The 19,141-nt window shown below is 58.0% G+C and overlaps 4 protein-coding genes across 4 annotated transcripts; 3 read left to right on the forward strand and 1 right to left on the reverse strand.

Annotated features, from left to right (window-relative positions):
• Window positions 1-6,835: 6,835 nt before the first annotated feature.
• HRG_07658 (copper fist DNA binding domain-containing protein) lies at window positions 6,836-8,285 on the forward strand (the record flags this gene model as incomplete). Its single annotated transcript, XM_044866129.1, has 3 exons — window positions 6,836-6,911; window positions 7,018-7,176; window positions 7,237-8,285. The coding sequence occupies 3 exons, from the start codon at window positions 6,836-6,838 to the stop codon at window positions 8,283-8,285; spliced, it is 1,284 nt and encodes a 427-aa protein (XP_044719093.1).
• Window positions 8,286-9,476: 1,191 nt separating this feature from the next.
• On the reverse strand, window positions 9,477-11,868 carry HRG_07659 (fungal zn(2)-Cys(6) binuclear cluster domain-containing protein; the record flags this gene model as incomplete). The annotated part of the gene is made up of 4 exons (XM_044866130.1): window positions 9,477-10,072; window positions 10,137-10,660; window positions 10,714-11,136; window positions 11,198-11,868. The coding sequence occupies 4 exons, from the start codon at window positions 11,866-11,868 to the stop codon at window positions 9,477-9,479; spliced, it is 2,214 nt and encodes a 737-aa protein (XP_044719094.1).
• Window positions 11,869-12,945: 1,077 nt separating this feature from the next.
• On the forward strand, window positions 12,946-13,832 carry HRG_07660 (methyltransferase domain-containing protein; the record flags this gene model as incomplete). Its single annotated transcript, XM_044866131.1, has 2 exons — window positions 12,946-13,077; window positions 13,146-13,832. The coding sequence occupies 2 exons, from the start codon at window positions 12,946-12,948 to the stop codon at window positions 13,830-13,832; spliced, it is 819 nt and encodes a 272-aa protein (XP_044719095.1).
• Window positions 13,833-14,413: 581 nt separating this feature from the next.
• On the forward strand, window positions 14,414-18,488 carry HRG_07661 (ubiquitin carboxyl-terminal hydrolase domain-containing protein; the record flags this gene model as incomplete). The annotated part of the gene is made up of 12 exons (XM_044866132.1): window positions 14,414-14,434; window positions 14,545-14,652; window positions 14,711-14,886; window positions 14,949-15,075; window positions 15,126-15,712; window positions 15,765-16,184; window positions 16,240-16,490; window positions 16,542-16,681; window positions 16,737-16,841; window positions 16,893-17,295; window positions 17,351-17,564; window positions 17,621-18,488. 12 exons carry the CDS (start codon window positions 14,414-14,416, stop codon window positions 18,486-18,488), a joined length of 3,420 nt encoding a protein of 1,139 aa, XP_044719096.1.
• Window positions 18,489-19,141: the final 653 nt, after the last annotated feature.

Below are 19,141 nucleotides of genomic sequence, written 5' to 3' on the forward strand. Positions count from 1 at the left end.
CGAGGGCTCGAGTCCACTGGCCAGAAAAGAAACCACCCGACACTTCGTTGGCCGCCGTCGCTGATGTCCGGTCCGGTCAAGCCCGCCGGAGCCGCCAACTGGACCGGACGGGGTGCCGATGGCGACCCACCTCGAGCTCCGGCACGGCATCAAATCCGGGCCTGTTGCGGCAGGGTTCATTTGCGCACACGAGAAGCCGACGGGGTCGTGACTACGATGTGTAGACGACAAGCTACATGTTTATCTGCATGAGCAGTCGGCATTGTGTCTAGCGAGCATCTGACCGAGCGGCCAGTGACGCTTTTCGGACTCGTAGCTTTCTGGCCAGTGCAGCTTCCCTACTTCGGTCAGCCCTACGGCCGCAAGGGAGATCCGGCGGCGCCCTCATGCCCGAGCAAAACACCAATGCAGTCTGCCTCCTCACGAGAAAGAACCAGGTCATCCTTCACTTGACGAGCAGACATTGGAGACTCAGCAACCCCGAAACCCATCAATCATTGGGTCATTGAAGCCCCCAAACTTTACCACCCTGCAGCATGAACGATCACACAAAAGGTCGGTATGAAATGTCACTACAGCTGATTCCCGGCTTCTCCAAGACAGTCAAGACGACATCTCAAAGCCGGGTGCCCAGCAACGAGTGGGATTGGATCTATGCCAGAGCGAAAACATCAAGGTCAATGGACAGATGACGGAGATGTCGATATACGTTGCAAAACAACGCAATAGCTGGCAGCGTTCTAGATTACCGACGAGGCGCTTGCTTGTGCCCGTTTGGGCAAGGGCTCCGCACAACAATGAACAAACTCGGCTCTAGATACCGTTCTGGCGTGCTGTGTCCCTGAGGCCGGCGCACGCCGCACCAGGGCAGGCGCCTGCTGCAACTGCGGCTTGGTGCTGCTGGGCTTGCGCGTCCAGACGCTCGAGACGGAAGCAGAGACGGCACCTGATGGAGCAGTGCATATATGTGTCGGGTCAGAGACTTGGCCGACCCGGGTGCGCACGCAGCATCGTGGCCAGGCGATGGAGGCGGGCAAGCCGAGGAGCAGCGAGAAGCAGCCGATGCGCAGACTCCCAGGCAAGAGGCGGCAGATGCAGTTGCAGGGCGATAGCTTACCGCACCGCTGCGTACGCAGCTCGGGAACCAGGAGGCATTCCTTGTGGCGGTTGTATGTAGAGAGGTGAAGGGGGGAGAATTTTTTTGGAGAGAAATCAAGGGAAAAGTCTGATCAGAGCAACGGGAGTTCTCGGCCCGGAACAAAGTCTTTGTCAGTGGGGCTCCGGGACCAATGACCTCAACGAGCCACGAAGCCGCGCCAACAACAAGGACGATTGAAAGTTTCTTGCCGTTGGCACATATTGCATGCTGGCCAACCCAACGAAGACGCAGCAGCGATTGAATGTTCTGCCACCAGCAGTCGCACGTGCGCAGCAGCTGGAAGTTGCACGTGTACGCGGCCAGCAGTCTGTTTTGGCACAGCTTGGACCTCTGCTTTGCAGTTGCCGGGGGAGCTCGGAAAGAGAATCCATGCTCCCGAGTCCCAAACACGAGTGCTGATGGAAATCTGGCCATGCAGGGCACGACAGCATTCGGCGACGTGGATTAGTTATCTTGGCGGCGGAATGACGACACAAACCGCCATTGTTTCGGCGTCCCACCGACCCGTGCTCATCTCCAGGCACCGGCGAAGCGCAGGGCTCCCGGGGTTGAAGGAGGGCGCGGAGCGTGCTACGAGCAGTGGAGAGCTCCATCATACCTCGGCCCCTCTGTCACAGAAATGTTGGTTCTGCGGACCAGAGAGGGTGAGGTGGTTGTGAGCCAAGCCTCGGCGGGACTGTTGTACTTTTGCTCCTGCAGCTCATGCATGTACAAGACTGAGTCGAGGTAGATAACGACGTGTGACCCTGCTTATCTGCATGTGTGTGCGTGCGCGGTGCAGGCTTCCAGAAGACGGGCTGGATGAGATGGGCCCGACAGGCGCTTGCGCGAGAGCTCGGCGTCCACTCGTCGCCCGCTTCGCTTCGATTCTCAAGCGACCTGTAGCATGCATGGCCAGTCATGTACATACATGGACCGCAGAGGGCCCGGAGAAATGGACCGCTGCAAACGAGATGATAGGATCGACGGACGGCCGACGGATGGCTTGGATAAGGTTGGCCGTGGAGGAGAAGGGGACAAGAGGACAGACACACACACATGTACACATTCGTGCCTACTTACCGAAGGTGATGGCTCGAGTGCTGTCATATAGCCTGTAGAGGACACGGCCTTTTCAAACATCTGCCGTGCTCGGCCCGGCCACTCCCCTCGATCGAAGGAGGGTCTCCGTCCGAAAACTGACACGTGCATGCCGTCGCAGGTGGCCTCGGGTCTGGGCCAGCGGCCTACATGACGAATAATACGGTGATGGTGGTCGTGATCGTCGCCCATCGACACAAAGCGCCGGCCAGGCCAGGCTAACATCGGCCTGTCCTATCCGCTCACCGTTCACACACGCAGGTAAAGAGGAGAAGTATCTGTACGGAACTTCGCCTCGTGCATTCGTGTAGGGGGCCGACAGCTGTTGACCCGGCGCAGTATGTAATGCTTACATACGGAGTACGCCGTGTGCTGTTCGTGAGGGAGTGCCATTGCCAGCTGCCTCATTCAACGCGCTGGATGCGACGCTGGCATCCGACTTTACCAAGCAGAGGCAAGCCAGTGTCTCATCGACGGCTCGTTCATTTGTCGGCTCGTCCCGTTGGGTTCCGCATCTCACGGCACAGCTGCTGCGCCCGCCCCCACGTGCATCATTCGCACGAGAAGAACCGACTTGGTGAAAGCTGACAATACACGGGTACGAATACTATATGTGCTTTTCGCTGCTTCGGCAGACCAGAGCGGCCTCTCGTGGATCAAGCGCGCGCGGCTATGCAGAGCAGGCGGCATCTCGAGTTTGAATCGTCTCCATCATAAGGGCAGATGGCAGGCCCCGATCACCTTTGACGAATCTCCAGAGCCTCACATGTCCCAAGTACGGATACTTGATGATATAAGTATATCCGTTATACGGATGCCCTGGCACCAAGGCTTCCCCATCAAACGGATCCACGACAGTCACCTTGCGCCTGCGAACGACATTCAGCGGGTTGCTGGGGAATTCCTAGCTCCATCCGACGTGGCCTGCCTAAGAGGGTTAGCATCGGGCATCCAAGTATCAATTTGTATTGTTTCATGATGCCTCGTGCCTACAGTAGAATACTTGTCTTTTGGTGTCAATACCGTAGTCAATATCAGGTGTGCATATCCCGTTGTCAGTACTCGATCCGCCGTGTCCATGTATGTATAGTTACGTATAGGTGGCAACAAGCAGGAAACCATCCACTTCCATATATACTGCGTACAAGCTTCAGTCTGCAAGGCATAGAGAGACACTTGTTTCTAGGCATGTGCCCAGTTAGGCAGGGTGTCCGGGGACTGACTACCCAAAGCGGGAAGGGGGCCCTCGTGTGTCCGGAGTTGTGGGCATGCCTACGTACGCAGTCTGGAGCTCTGGCCTTGGCACTTTAGAGAGCCAAGGTAGCACGGAGTACTCCGTTCGGCCTCGTGCCTGGCTTGGGAGGAATTGCTGGGACCTGAAAGCGTCGCAACGGCTGCGGGTCTGGAAACTGGCGGTATGTAGGTAACGGTTCGTATTCACATATACAACATGATGATGATATGGGCTCGGTTCGGTTCCTCGACATGACATGGCAAGGTGCCTCGACAGCTTCAAGTTGATGATGATGATGATGATGATGATGTCCGCGGAACTGCACACAAAGCAGTTGGCCTGGCGGGGCAGCCGAGGCAAGATGTAGGAATGGGTGGAATCAGGAGAAGCTGGCCAGAACAAGGGCGCGCCGACATCCGGGGCACTCGCGTACACACGGATAGACACAACACGGCATCCACCGGTCCCCATTGCGGACCCAGTTCTTGGGCTACCTATTGTTCCCTCGGCGGGGTGCCGAATTGGGCGGTTGGCTCGCCGCCGGATGAGCACCATGATGTTGGCCAGGGGCTCCACGCGCTCGCCGTTGCAAGCCTCCATTGATTCGGGGCTGTGAATAGCCCCACGGCTTTGCCCCCGTGGGCCTGGAAACTCCAAGCACTGCCGACGGGCCCATGTACTTACATACAAGGTACCGACGGTCTGCCTGTCGAGATCCGGTGGCAGCCAGCGCGAATGAGGAGGCTTATTAGCGCGCTCACCTTGGCTTGCCATTTCCTACGGGGCAGGTCGAATTGGCTTTTTCCGTCGGTTTTATAGGCGAGTTCCAATGTTCCATATGTTCACAAGCTGACTGAGGGTGTGACGCTCCGATGCCTCGGTGCTTACATGGTTTCTCCCCTCGTCTGGCGCGGCGGCAAACGAACAAGGGCATTCGTGCGCTCATCCCATATAGTTATTATAGCCGTGTATGCGCCTCCCTGGCTGCATCGCATCGCTCGCTCGTCGTTCTTGAAATATGACGGCGGCTGCTCATCTGACTTGTCACAGGCAACCATCCTGACCATCAGCCCCCCCCCTGCTCCCTGAAGACCGAATGCATGTACGTAGGGCCCGCTAGACGTACGTATGTAACATGATTTACCGAACATGACTTGCCGTCAACAAGGGAGTCTTTCGGTTTCGGGGACAGGCGGCCTGATCCTGATGCGGCGTCCGGAGCTCACCCTCGGGGAAGGGGGGGAACTGGAGGCGGCCATCCCACCCGGCCTCATCCTCGGTCGCTTGCAGACAAGAGGGCGGGCTGGTTGCCAAGAGGGGCTCGCGGAGACTGGCGAGGGGTCCCCTGCGAAGGCCCTGGATTCACTCTGGCTCCCCATGCGAGGCATTCACGCACCCCACCATCATGGCCGGCTGTACGGAATACGGATCCAGCACATTGTTCGTGGACTGCCTGGCCCGCCTCACTGCGCGTTGTTCAGACGTACGGAATACTGCCGCCCTCATCTCGGAACGCTGTCCATTACTAGCCGTAGGCAAGGTGGTGTCTCTTGTGACTGGCGGTGGCATGGGCATCGTAGCATTGGGCTTGCCAACATGAAGAAGCAGAAAGCATACAGTACTGTAAATTACCAAACACGACGAGTGGGCACGTGGTGGGTATCGCCAACACTTCCCCCCCTACCGCCTCTTGTGGTGCGCAGGCTAATTAGGACGGTGGCGCTTTCATAATGGACAAACAAGCTTGTTGGGGAATCGATGGGAAGTCCAACAGGGAGGCTTGCACGACGGACAGAATGGATTCGAGCATCTGTCTTGCTGCTGTGCAGTCGCTTTGGAAGATCAGCAAAACAGGCTGGCAGGTGGTTCCCCCCCCCTCTTCTCCTTCGTGCCGGGGCAGTGGATGCAATGGATGGGGCTGGACTTGTCGCCGCAGTGCTGCCGACGCAACAATAAAGACAGCCCCGTCTCTCTACAGGCGCCTAGGCTCATTTAGGCCCAGTTAGGCCCGGCGAATGCTGCGCGTCTCGCAGGAAGGGACAAGAGAGAGCTGCCTGGCACGCATGTACAGAGGGAGTACAGAGGGAGAACAGAGGGGGTCCCTCCATGCGAACCCTGCAGCGACCCCCCGTCTGGAGATGCAACGACTGCCTGCCTGGTTGCTCGCCGATGAGCGCGGCACGGGCGAGATGGGGGGTCGCGGGCGCTTGCAATCCTTCCTCCACCTGCACCGCCCTCCATTCCGCTTCCTCGAGTCTCGGCGCATGGGATGAAGCTTGGCTGCCTTGAGCACCATCATCGACTCCGGCCGGCTTGGGTCTCGAGAGAGCTGTACCGTACTGTACGGATACACAGTCTGGCTCTGTCGGTGTCATCGTCAGCCTCGCTTCAGCAGCTTCCATTACCCGTGCACTCGGCCTCTTTTCTCCGACTGTAAGTCGAGGCACGAAGACATCTGCTGTTGAGGCGTGGCTGCTGGCCCATGTCCTGCAGGTTGACGACACCGTGGACGACACCAGCCTTCCCCCCGCTCATCTCCTCCACAACAGGCCAGAACCTCAGTGGGTAGCTCTACCCACCCCACCCCGTCTCCAGCTCCAGCGAGGCTAAATCAGTTGGGCCCAGCTTGGCAAGCAGGTACCTATGTACAGTACTCAATAGGTACCTAGGTACCTACTTGCTGTAGATGCTATTAGGCGTCGCCTCCCGACCATCCGACGACCATTGTGCCGTGACATTCAACATCGTCCACTGCTGCTGCCCAGCACTGCGAGACGCATCTGCCGGCCTTGGTTCAGTCATCAATCATCACGAGCGTCAGCCCTGCAGGTCGGCCCAGCTTCCATCCAAACAAGATCCTCCTCGCAAGCTCTTCTGCGGCAACAGCTTTCATCCGGCTGGCAACCGACTGCGACGACCATTTACAGGCCTCGGTGTCTCTCGCCGACCTATTCCCGAGCAAAGTTTTGCTCTGTGCCTGTCTGTCTGTGCCTTGTGCCTGTACCTCTACCCGTACCCGTACCTGTAACGGTACCTGTACTTCACCCGTATCCGTCCCGTACCTGTACCAGCGCTGCAGCGGCCACGGCAATCTTTCTCTACCAAGGTACCACCACCACTAACAGGCCTCTCTCCGCGCTGTCCTGGGCCCACGATTCCCACTTTGCACCGGAAGTACCAGTACGCATCCAGCTGCGGTGGCTCAGAGACTGGGGCATCCATCTTGCCCGCTCCCTCTCTCTTTCTCAGAGGACCCGCTCCGATTTCTGAGACAACCGCAGACGCTGACTCGACCATCCTGCTTCCTTTCTCATCACCGCCGCGACAGCTTCCCTTCTCCCGACCGACCGACACGCTTCACCATGCTGATAGACGGCGAGAAATACGCCTGCGAGGCCTGCGTTCGAGGCCATCGCGTCAGCAACTGCCAACACTCTGGTAAGTCATGCCTCCCGCGCCTCCGACGCCCGGCCCCGGACCCGTCTGCAGCTCCGTCGTTGCACCTCTCATCGGCTGCTGCTAACTGCCTCATTCACCCCCGCAGATCGACCGCTTCAACATATCAACAAAAAAGGTCGCCCCGTCTCGCAATGCCAGCACTGTCGGAACATGCGCAAGTCGCGCTCTGCACACATCAAGTGCGACTGCGGCGAAAAGACGAGCAAGTGCGCGCACCTGCAGCAACCCGTCGAGGGGCACAAGGGTGAGCCGAAACCTCTCTCCGATGCCTCGTCGGCCCCGTCTGACAAGGCTGGCCCCTCAGAGACCTGTTGCTGCAATCATGGTGGACGCTGCACCTGCTGTCACAAAAAGGAGCCGTCCCTCGACACGGTCCCCGAGTCCGACTCGGATGGCGAGACGCCGAGCCTTGCCATGCCCACGCGGCCCAAAGCCGCCGCCAGGAGACGACGAGCCAACACGGTTCACTCGGACGGCGTCCTGTCCTTTGACCAAAACGGCCACCACAAACCCACGGCCAAGCACAACCGAGCCGCCCAGAAATGCGGGCCCTATCAGCTCAACCGCGTCAACTCCGCCACGAGCACCAGCAGCCTCGGCGCAAGCTCCGAGAGCTTGTTCTACCAAGCAGGTTCCGAAGGCCAATCGCTGGGCGGCCGTTCCAGGGCCGCGACAGCCCACGAGCAGCGCAGGGTCAAGTCCGAGACGGCTTCTCCTCTGATGACCGGCTCCGCCTTTCCCCAGCTCAACGGCGCGCTGCCCCCACTTGATCTGTCACGGATCGAGTATCCTGCCTCCTATGTTGGCAACGGCACCTTTGAAATGTTTGGGTCGGGACTCACTTCGGAGCACGAGGCCCCCATGTACAGCGCCGGCTTGAGTGCGGCCTCGGTTGACTGGAGCCACTACGATCTCGGAGAGTCAAAGGGCGACTTTGCCCCGTCGAGCTATAGTCAGGCCGGTGCCCAGAGCTTCAGCGGCCTCTTCGACTTTGGAAGCGGCTCGGAGCAGCTTCCTCGCCTGGCCAATACGACATCGACCTCTGGCGACGTGTCCGAAGTCGAGGATCTCATGGGCAACGGAGACGGCGATTTCGACGGCTTCAGTGCCGGGAGCAACGGCTTCCTGCGGCAGGGCAACTTAGTTGGCAATTCGACGGACCTTAGTGGCATCGATTACGATAGCTTCTACCAGAAAAACTCGGAAGGCACCAGCCTGCCCGCAACCACCATTTCCATGGTGGAGGAGGATGCGGCCTTTTGGGTGCCCAACTACAACGAGGGCATCGCAACCATGGATGAAAGCCCGGACCCCCTTGGCACCTCATCTCTCGGCAACTTTTGGGAGGTTTGAAGGGCTTTTTTTTGGCGCACTCTATACCCCAGCAACTTTCTCGTCAAAGACAAGATTCGGCTATGGATCTGCACAGCGCATGGCGTATCGTTCGCGGCAGCAGGATATCTCGACGATTCAACACTTATTTGAGCATCTTTTTCGTGGAGCAGCGCTCCCATTCAACCAAGTCGCGTCCATCCACGGGATGTTCGTGGCCTCGGGCTCGGGCTCCTTCCCTCTTCTCTTCTTCTAGTGATGATTACGTTTTCATTTTTATTTTCCCCACACGATAGACATGAGGGCATGGACGGGGGGGTTGGTCGCTTTTGTCAGGTGCGGAGGCTCGGTGTCGAGGATCTGAAAACAGCATGAGGATTGGTGACCGACAGTACTGGAGTTTTCCCTTTCTTTTCCCTTTCTAACGACTTTGGTTTGGGTACATGAGCCCACGCGCAGTGGGACGGGCGGTGGTCTTTGCTTGTTTCCGATTATTTCCATCAACGGGGCGAAAAAAGGCTCGGAGGTGCTCTACGCTTGCAATGACGATAGACTTGGACGCGCAGGATCTAGATCGACTCCATACGGGACCCCCTTGACGCGGGCCATTGATCTAGAGTTTGATTCCTTTCCTTGGCTCATATACATACAACGGCACATAGAGGTTGCTACCTGGGTAGGTTATTTAGAGAAGCCTGGCCTGGAGGCTGAGCCGCTCCTAAGCGCCTTATCCCGGGATCTTCCATGGACCCCACCTCCGGGCCCGCGCCTCGCGCCGACGCAAAGGGAATGCTGGCCGGGAAGCCGGCCCTACCAAGGTGTGGGACTCTCGGGGTATTAGCCCTTATTTTCGCGTCTGGCCGAGATGCACACTTGGCCTATACATGCGTGAACATATGTGGCGAGGGCGATTCAGTAAAGGCGGCGGCGTATGAGCGAGGCAAGCACGGACACATACGGGGGGCTTGAAGAGGGGAGTTTTGAGATGAGTGGTATCAAGGCCAGCCCCTCGCTATCATCAGACGCCGTCCCCCGTCGCCGTGGGGGACCCGTTCCTCTCCTTTGGATTGGCTACCTATGAGCAAGTCTTGATATGCACTGTAGACTACGGCTTGCAGCCACTTCACCAATGCCGGCTCACTAAGTGTATAGTGTGTACTTTGTACGCTGAAAAGAAACCGGGGGTGAGCGAATACATGGATGCGCTCTCCCTCACGAGACCTCGAGGTAGCCCGCCGAGAGCGACGGGCCAAAGGCAACCTCGCCCTCGCCGGGTACGACGCCCTCGTGCGCAGTCGCCAGGTCCGCGAGGTGCTGCAGCCCCTGGCTGGCAGTCGCCTCCACCGACGACGCCGGCCGGAGCAGCTCCGCGAGCCGGTCCTGGGCGCTGTCCCAGTGGTCGCCCGGCGGCCTCTCGGCAATCTCCTTGGTCAGCTGCGTTGCCTCCTCGCGTGAGCTGTCGACCTTGACGAGCTTGGACAGCGACAGCACCACGAGGGAGACAAAGTGGTGGATAAGGGGGCTTCTGAGCTGCGCGCTCGCCGACAGCAGGTTGGCAAGCTCCCGGGTGGGCCACAGCGTCTCTGCCGCCGTCGCGCCGGGGGTCAGCAGCGTCACGAGCAGCCGGCAGTGCCAGTAGGCAAGGTGCACGAGGGGGTACGCGGCGGCATCGACGTGAGCCGGAAGGTCTTCTCGGTAGTTTTCGATGTAGTCCCCCAAGAGCATAGCCATGGCGTGGTCCGCCGTGGTTGCGCCTGGCTGAATGGCCGAGATGACGTAGGCGATTCTGTTTAGAAGCTTCGACAACCCTGTCGAGGTCAAATCAGTCTCATGCTACCGCTCCAGGGCGCCGTACGGTGCTCTCGGACTTACGTGTCAAATGGAAGCAGACTTCACCCAAGTTGGCCTGCAAGCCTGCTCGTGCCACCACGCTGCTATCGGGGATGAGGGCAGGTTTCCCCGTGCCGGCAGCGTGCCAGCGATCCATCATGATGATTGACCACCAAATTTTCAGGCACAGCTGATCATCAGAGTCCGGATCGGCAGACTCGGCGGGGACCAGTTTCCAGAGCTTCATGCTATTGGCAAGCGCCACCGCCCGAGCCAAGAGGAACGGCAGCGTCGTCAATGACCGCCAGTCAGCATCGATGATGAACAGCATGAGTGTCTGAGCATGCACAATCTCCGACGCTCGGCTGTGCGGACCATCGTCGCTCTCCCATTCACGAAGAAGGGCATCGGCATGTTTGATGTCTCCCGGCGAGCCTTGTCCCACCGTCGCTAGAGCGATGGAGAATGCTGTGCTCAGAGATGAAGGGCATTGTGACAGCAGCAGCTGCATGCGCGTCACGTTGCTCGGCAGGACGGGGAACAATGGTTGAATGCTCGCGAGGTAGCTGCCGGGTAATTAGCCTACGCCAAGTCAGGGAGTACGAGAAACTCGGCTTACTCTTTCAAATTCGCCTCGTCAATGCTGGGCAGTTCGTCAACGTCGGCCATCGAGACCTCCATGGATGCAACCGGTGGCTTCGATGGCGTGCCGTCGGGCTTGATCGCCGACGGCTGAGGAGCAAGGGCGTGGTTGGCATACACTTGCTGGGCGAAGTTTTCAGACGAGGCCGATGCGGGCTGCACCGGTCGAGGCTCCGAGCCCCACGGCGCTTGGCGGGCAGACACCGGCGTGCTGAGATCGCCGGTGGAGATGCTCGAAAAGGGTCGTTTTCGACTCATGTCATCGCCAGGGGCTCCGTGGCCGTGGCTCCGGGGGCGGTCAGAGGCAAAGAGTTTATCGATGTCATCCTGGGTCAGGTTGCCCTCGGACTCGAGCTTGTTCTCGATGCTGTGAATTCGGTCTGCGAGTTCCTTGATGTAGCTACAGAAGGATTAGTCGGCGACCGAAAACTGCGTTGTCGAGTCCGTGACAAGCTGCTTACCCCTTGCTCGGGCCTCGCTTCTGGGGCACCCGACTGAAGAGGCACCGAATTGATGATCGTGCACAGCTAGAACATGGGCTATCGCCAGTGTCCGACTGCGCGTCGCATTTGATTTTCTTTCGTCGACATTCGTCGCAGGCACGGGACACTTTGGATCGTTTTCTCGGCGGGATGCCGTCCCCTATCTGATACTGGGGTGGCACAGGCGGCCCAACAGCCACGGACATGGGATGCTGGGCCAGATGGTCGGTCGTCGGCGCATCCTGGACATAGGAGGGGGCCTGATGGTGCTCTGGCTCAGGATGCGGCATGATGTTGCGCATGCTATGCTCGTCCACGTTCATGTTTGGATCCGTGGCAGGCATAATGGACGCGCCCGCCAGGCCGTCGCCGAGCTGTGCGGCCAGCTGGAGCTCTTCCAGGTTCGATGGCCGCGAGACATGCTGCTGCGGCGTCGTCGGATCCTGCGCCGGCATCTGGGCATGATCATGCTCTTGCTCCTGCACGTGCACTTCTTCGGGAGCATGTTGGTCAAGCTGGTCCGGGTGCTCTGGAGCTCCGTCGCGAGCGTTAGAGTGGTAAAAAGGCCCGGCGTCCATAGCCTCGGCGCCCGGCGAGGGATATGTGAGGGTGGCTGCCTCCTCTGGCTCGCCTTCCCTGCCTGGGCTCATAGTGATGCGAGCGTGACGCAGCCGGTTATAGCGAGGCGCGAGGCAGCTGAAGGCCTAGACACCACGAAGATGGCCACGCCCTCGCCGTTGCGAGCTCCCGGTGGTACCGCAGGAAGGCAGTTGCGGAAGGGGAAAGGACGTTGTTTCCGCTCTATATGGTTCGTGGAGAAGGGACACGGCGGCCACGCGACAGCCTGAGGCGGCGGCGCGTGTGTTGTCGGGAGCTGATGAGGCCATTGTCAGCTGGGCATGGGAGCTCGTCGGCATGCGCTCAGGGAGGGGGCCACGGTGCATTGCTTGGGACAGCAATGGCCGTGGCCCGATAGCTGATGGGATGCGTCGACTTACAGCTTGGATAGCTTCAGGAACGGAGGATGATAAATGCGATGGGCCTGGCGCGCACAACGGAATAGGAAGAACTCGGCGCCCGTGTCAAGCGTGTGGGTGTTTTGACCCTTGGGTTTCGAGCACGGAGAAGGAAGAATTTTTCGGGGCCAACCCGCGGGAGCTTTGGCTGAGCCTGGCGCTATTGGTCAGGACGGGAACGCTGTAATTCCGGGCTCCGACAGTACGTACCGGCTGCTGAACTCCCGACTCGACTTGCCAGGGCCGACGACTCCTCTTCTTGTCCAGCGCCTGGTTGGTTGGTTGACCTTGATAGCATTGTCTTGCGTGTCCTCTGACGCAGCACCATCCGGTCACTTGACCGGCCCTTCCAAGCACCACGGGGCGAGTCTGTCGAGTTGATCCGAATACTAGCGCCGCCACTCCATGCAAACCTATCCGCAGGTCTAGTCCGTACAGTAGCCGCATATCGCTTTGCGTAATGAAGATGCCCTCGTGTATCATGAAGCCTGTAAACGACAGACGTCCCGCCCAGCAGTTGAGGCTTTACCACAGGGTCACTTGGCTACAGTAGTTCTAGTCTCTTGTTCGCCCTTAAGTTATTTACTTCAACACTTGAAGCCGCCATGACTAAGCATCCGCTCGACCATCTACAGAGAAAATGGCCGAGGAATCCGCGGTTGCTGCTACGCTGACAACCTCGACCGGACCGCCTGCAGGCGCAGGTAACACATGGATGTGATCGAGATGCAGAGGTGGGCCTATGTCCAAGATCTACCCAGCGATATAGACCCAGTCCGGCAGCTGCTTCGCACATACAGCAGAATTCCCGAAGAGCATGTCGACAGCCATCTCCGGCGTGTGGTAAGCCGTCGGCATCATCATGTATACCGCCTTTGCTGACCAGTCCTCTCCTCGTCGGACCATGATAGCGGGAAGACGCCTGGAATGTGGCCCACTGCCCCTTTGTGGGCCGATGGAAGTTCCTCCGCCTGTACGACAGCCGAGACCCCTGCTATCAGCAAGTCGTCTTCAGGCTAAGCGTCTCCGGGTCCAGAGACGTCTTTCTGGACCTGGGTTGCTGTGTCGGACAGGTCCTCCGCCAGCTCCGCGCCGCCGGGGTCCAGGGCCCTCGGCTCTTCGGGACCGATGTCCAGCCGCGGTTCGTCGACATCGGCTACGACCTGTTTCGGGACAGGGACCGCCTGGGGGCCTCGTTTGTCATCGGCGACATGGTCGATCCCGACGATAATCGCCTCGACCAGCTGCGCGGCAAAGTCACCATCATCTACGCCGGCAGCTTCTTCCACCTCTTCAACTGGACGCAGCAACTCTTCATCGGCAAGCGTCTGGTGAGCTTTCTCAAGCCAAGAACCAGAAATGCTCTCATCTATGGCAGGCATGTCGGCACTACCAAGCCGGGGGAGTGGACGGCAAGCATGGCATCTGCGTACCTGCACGACGCGGGTAGCTTTCAACGCCTGTGGGACGAGATTGGGGATTTGACAAAGACCAAGTGGAAGGTGGAGATGGAGGCTATGGGAGAACTCGCCTGCCCCTCACACCGGGTCGAAAAGGGTTCACAACCGATGAGCTTTACCGTGTACCAAATTTCCTGACAACTTGTTGTCCTCGGCCGGAGGAAATTATCGCTTGTTCTCTCGTACTGCCTAGGCCGGTTTGCTCAGGGGCCAAGTCACTCGAACGTGGTATCTCTCGTGACCCGCGACGTCGTAATGGTAGGCGAGAAGAGAAGGATGATGTGGGCGAACCGAGCTCGTGGTAGCTGAGAAGATACCCATGAGTCCGGGGTGGATTCTGGGGCTGGATTTAATAGTACAGCCCGAGGCAATCACGTCGTCGTTGCACAAATGGACGAGCAAAAGATTTTCGACTTGAGCGAGGCATGTCCGTCGCAACCGAGTACAGGGTAGGCAGATTGGCGTCCGGTTTTACGCCGGCTTCTCGATTATGCTCAACTAATTACCCCACCAACCCGCAACGGCTGTCATCCCTCAACGACAGCTTCGAGTCGCGACCCGCGTCCACAGCCCTCCTGCTCCAGAGCGCTCGCACTCCCGAGCCTTGAATCGACCTGGATCGCCCTGGTGGCCCGCCAGACTCGCAAAGCCGTTTCCTGCCATCCGCGCACCACTTTCCCTCGAGCGATGATCCCCTGGAGAATGACCAGCCAGCTACAATGGACGGAGACTGGGATGAGGTAGGTCCCACGTTCGGGTCCTTGCGCGCGTCGTGTTGCTGGCATTCCCTTCTCGTCGCACGGCCAAGGCGCCCGCAGTTGATAGGCTGCGCTGACGTGGTGGTCCTCAGGTCTCCCGAATTGCATTCCCGCCCCCGGGCGTCCATGCGATGCCGACATCGGTAACTACGATGACGTTTGACACCTCTCAAGAGTTGCTCTGGACTGGCAATGACTTTGTACGTGTCGCAATAAACATCCATCGCACTCGCCTTCATGACCTGACAAGGCGACCAGGGCCGTGTTATGTCGTTCCTGGGTACCGAGCTACAGAGGTATACCTCGTTCAAGGCGCATCAGACCTCGGACGGTCCTGTGCGTCAGATATTGGTCAACGACAGAGGCATTGTGTCTTTGGGCTCCAAGGATGTTCACATGGCCTTGAGGAGAGGCCCGCCATTATGCCATGTCAGGTGCGTCTCACTGGCTTCCAGGACGCGGAGCGTGCGAGAGCTAACCGTGGAGGACTGCACAGGCACGACGAAATGAAAGACTTGCGCTGCATGAGCTTCACTTCAAAGGGCACGGCGGAAATCCTCGTCGCTGGACTCCAGAACAAAATGCTTGTCATTGACCTCAATAAGGGCGAGGTCGTCAAGCAGGTAAGAGACACGGGGCAACAACGTTGAATCGAAGGCTGATTGAATCTTAGCTGCCTACGGAACACCAGTACTCCATCATGAAGCGTGGGCGCTACATCTGCGCAGCCACCAAGAGTGGATCGGTGCATCTTTTGGACCCCGTCAGCTTCGCCGTCGTCAAGTCCTGGAATGCGCACTCTGCGCTGGTCAACGACATGGACGCACAGCACGACTTTATTGTGACCTGCGGATACTCCCTGCGGCAGGGACAGAACTATATGCTGGATCCGTTCCTCAACGTCTTCGATATCAAGAAGATGTCGTCGATGCCCCCGATTCCCTTTCCAGCCGGGGCTGCCTATGTTCGCATGCACCCCAGGATGCTCACGACTAGCATCGTCATCTCTCAGACTGGCCAGATGCATGTCGTGGACCTCATGAACCCCAACACTAGCAACGTCCGGCAGGCAAACGTGCTCACCTACCTAAGCATGTTCGAAATCGCCCCCTCGGGCGAAGCCATGGCGCTCACCGACCCCGAGTGCTACATCCACCTATGGGGGTCACCTTCGAAACTTCACTTCGTGGACCTCCCAACTCCGTTGGAGTTTGCCACACCTGAAGAGCCAATGGGCCCTATCGAATGGACCCCTGAGACGTAAGCTGAATATTCTCCCACTGCCCCAAGACAAAACCTAACAGGCTATCAGACCTCTGAACTCGATCGGCTTGCCATACTATCGAGAAGTGTTGGCTTCAGCTTGGCCCGACGCCGTGTGTGACGTTGGCGCCCCTCCGGCCAAGCTCGACGTCCAGTTCATCAGTAGCCTTAAGACGACCGAGTTCGGACTCTACGGCCGCAACTCTCGCGGGATCCGAAGAAACCAGATCGAGGATACTCGTAACGTCAACAGGTCGGCTAGCACTGGCCTGAAAGCACCCAAATTCCTGAGCGAAAAGGCTCGCGAGTCGGCCAAGAGCGATACCAAGAGCGCGGATGAGAAGCCAGATGATATCTCGAGCCCGACGATAGAAACAGGCATCGAAAGCAAGAAGGCTGAGGTGCCCATGATGTACCGCAACGTAGAGATTAAGTACAGCAAATTTGGCGTCGACGATTTCGATTTCGGGTATGTTTGCCCTGCCCAAGACCCACGAGCTCGAAATTACTGACCAGGCACACAGGTTCTACAACAAGTCTCGCTACTCAGGCCTAGAAATCCACATCTCAAACTCCTACGCCAACTCGCTCCTCCAGATGATGAACTTCACACCTCTGATCCGAAACCTGGCTCTCCAGCACGCAGCAACAGCATGCGTCAGCGAAATATGCCTGCTGTGTGAGCTCGGCTTCCTATTCGACATGCTGCAGAAAGCCGACGGATCCATCTGTCAAGCAACAAACCTGCTCAGGACCCTGAGCCACCACCCTCAAGGTAGGTAATTCCGGCCAGTTCCACTGAGCTGCGTAATACTAATTGACGCAGCCGCTCCCCTGGGGCTCCTTGAAGAAGACTCGCATGGGTCGTCGCTGAATGTGATGCTACAGGGACTCACGCGATTCCTACTGGACAAGATCGTACAGGATTACAAAAGCATATCGCCAGCCTCCTCCGCCATGGAACAGGTGTGTTTCCCCCTTGCCGCCGACGGTCAGAAAACACGATGCTAAGACTTGTCAGGTACTTGCGACCTCGGCTACGAGCTCGATTCGATGTGTCAACTGTAGGAGCGAGTACACGAGACCTGGATCGACTTTTGTCAATGACTTGCTCTACCCTCCACATGTCAGTACCTCGGTAACCGCGTGGCGGCGCATGGCTGATCGATCCTCGCAGAAGGCGTCTGGTCGCAACAGTAAGATGTCGCGTGTCACCTTTTCTCAGGTTCTTAAGAGTAGCATTGAGAGAGAGACAACGTCCAAAGGCTGGTGCAGCCGATGCCAGCGATATCAGACAATCGCGACCAGGAAAACCATTCACAATGTCCCGGCAGTACTTATGCTCAACACAGCGATTACGAGCCAGGATCATCGAATGCTTTGGTCAACCCCAGGCTGGCTCCCCGAAGAAATTGGCATCATCGTTGACCAGGGCCAGTTCTACTGCTACGAAGGCGAGGATTTGAAGCTCCACCTGCAGCGCGGTATGCACAATATTGTAGTGTACTCACTGATCGGCATGGCCATCAACATCGAGAACGGCCAGACACAGAAGCCACATCTTGTCGCTATGGTTAACGGTAAGCTCCTCACCCTTGTGCAATCGTCGTGGCATGTGCTGACCGAACATGCAAGTTGCACATGCTGAACCGGAATCACCGGAGCTGAGCCAATGGCATTTGTTCAACGACTTCCTGGTTCGCTCAGTCAGTACCGAAGAGGCACTCACTTTCAATCAGTCCTGGAAGACGCCCTCAGTCGTGGCCTTCCAGGTCAAGCATGCGAACAACAAGATTGATACTGAATGGAGAGATCATCTGGACACCTCGATTCTCTACCAGGATCTCAAGTAATCAGCCGGATACTCGCCTCTATAAGGAATTGAGGCTGACTTGAGTGTGACAGCCCGAACCTGCAGTCTGATGGCAAGACATATCAGATTTTGGACCCCGAGACGGAACGTCCAGGGCCTGAGACGATAGTTGCTCTAGACACAGAGTTTGTTGCTGTGCGGCAGCCGGAGATCGAAATGAACTCGGACGGTGAACGGGAGACGATCAGGCCGATCGTGTACGCGCTAGCCCGAGCATCCGTTGTGCGGGGCAAGGGCGAGAACGAAGGCGTGCCGTTTGTGGATGACTACATTGCCATCAAAGAACCCATCGTCGACTATCTAACCTCGTATTCTGGCATCCGTGAGGAGGATCTTGACCCGCGCATTTCCAAACATAGCCTCTTGCCGCTCAAGATGGCTTACAAGAAGCTCTGGATTCTCTTGAACCTGGGCTGCAAGTTCTTGGGGCATGGACTGAAGCAGGACTTTCGAGTCATCAATATCCATGTGCCCAAGGCGCAAGTCATCGACACAATCGACCTCTTCTTCCTCAAATCGCGCCTTCGCAAGCTCTCGCTCGCCTTCCTGGCCTGGTATCTCCTCAAGGAAGACATTCAGCTGGAGACGCACGACTCGATTGAAGACTCGCGCACGGCACTCAAGCTCTACAAAAAGTACCTGGAGTTTCAGGATGCGGGCATCTTGGAGACGATGCTGCAGGACATTTACCGCGCAGGCAGAGACGTCAACTTCAAGCCGCCCCGCAAGGACGGCGCCGACGTGCAGAGGACCGACACGCCCCCGTTGCCGATCGAGGGCGCGACCACGGGGCCGTCGACCCCGGTGAGGAAGACGACGGGCCTGGCCGCGCCGGCACAGGGCGCGACGGGGTTTGGTGGAGCTAGCTGGACTCCCGGCAAGAGTTCGCCGTTGAGGTAGGGCAGGGGTTATGTAGGAAGATGGACATTGTCACGAGATGTTGTTTGAGGAGTCTGGAGGATATCTGCGCCTCGGTTGAATAAAAGTCCCACAGAGATTGCTTGTCCCGATGTGCTGAAAGGCGTCGGCTGATGGAGCCCAATACCTCCCTGGGAAGCCGCTGCTCCCGAAGTGGAGGCAGCCAGACGAGTTGGTCAGCCTTGCGCGCAGTGAAGAGTTGTTCATAGTTGGGAGCACTTTGAATATTCGGTCCTACAGCCCGTTCTATGCTGCCACTCCCTGGCCTTGGCACATGAGCCGTCAATCGCGCTATTCAACGAGAAGCCCATCCTCTGTTTTCACGAAACAAGCCAGAAAAACCCCCCTCTTCCTTGGCAATCGCTCTCCCCTTCCAGAAGTGTCCAGTAGACTTGTTCCGAGCCCCGAAGGCGGACGTGTTGGGGACTAAGGGGAGGGGGCAAGTTATTCCACGCATCAGGAGCAGGTGGCAAGGACCCGAGATGCTGCCAAACATCGTCTATGTTTCTCGAGTTGCATTTAATTTGGCGATATCCTTGTCAAATCATTATTGGCCTGGTCGGTGGCGACTCGTCACATCTCGCGAGATTGACGAGCTCACAACAGGGTTTAGCCTTTGCTGGCGATCTCTTCCA

This window comes from Hirsutella rhossiliensis, assembly GCF_020360975.1.
Source record: "Hirsutella rhossiliensis strain HR02 chromosome Unknown scaffold00008, whole genome shotgun sequence".
Classification (NCBI taxonomy): Eukaryota; Fungi; Ascomycota; class Sordariomycetes; order Hypocreales; family Ophiocordycipitaceae; genus Hirsutella; species Hirsutella rhossiliensis.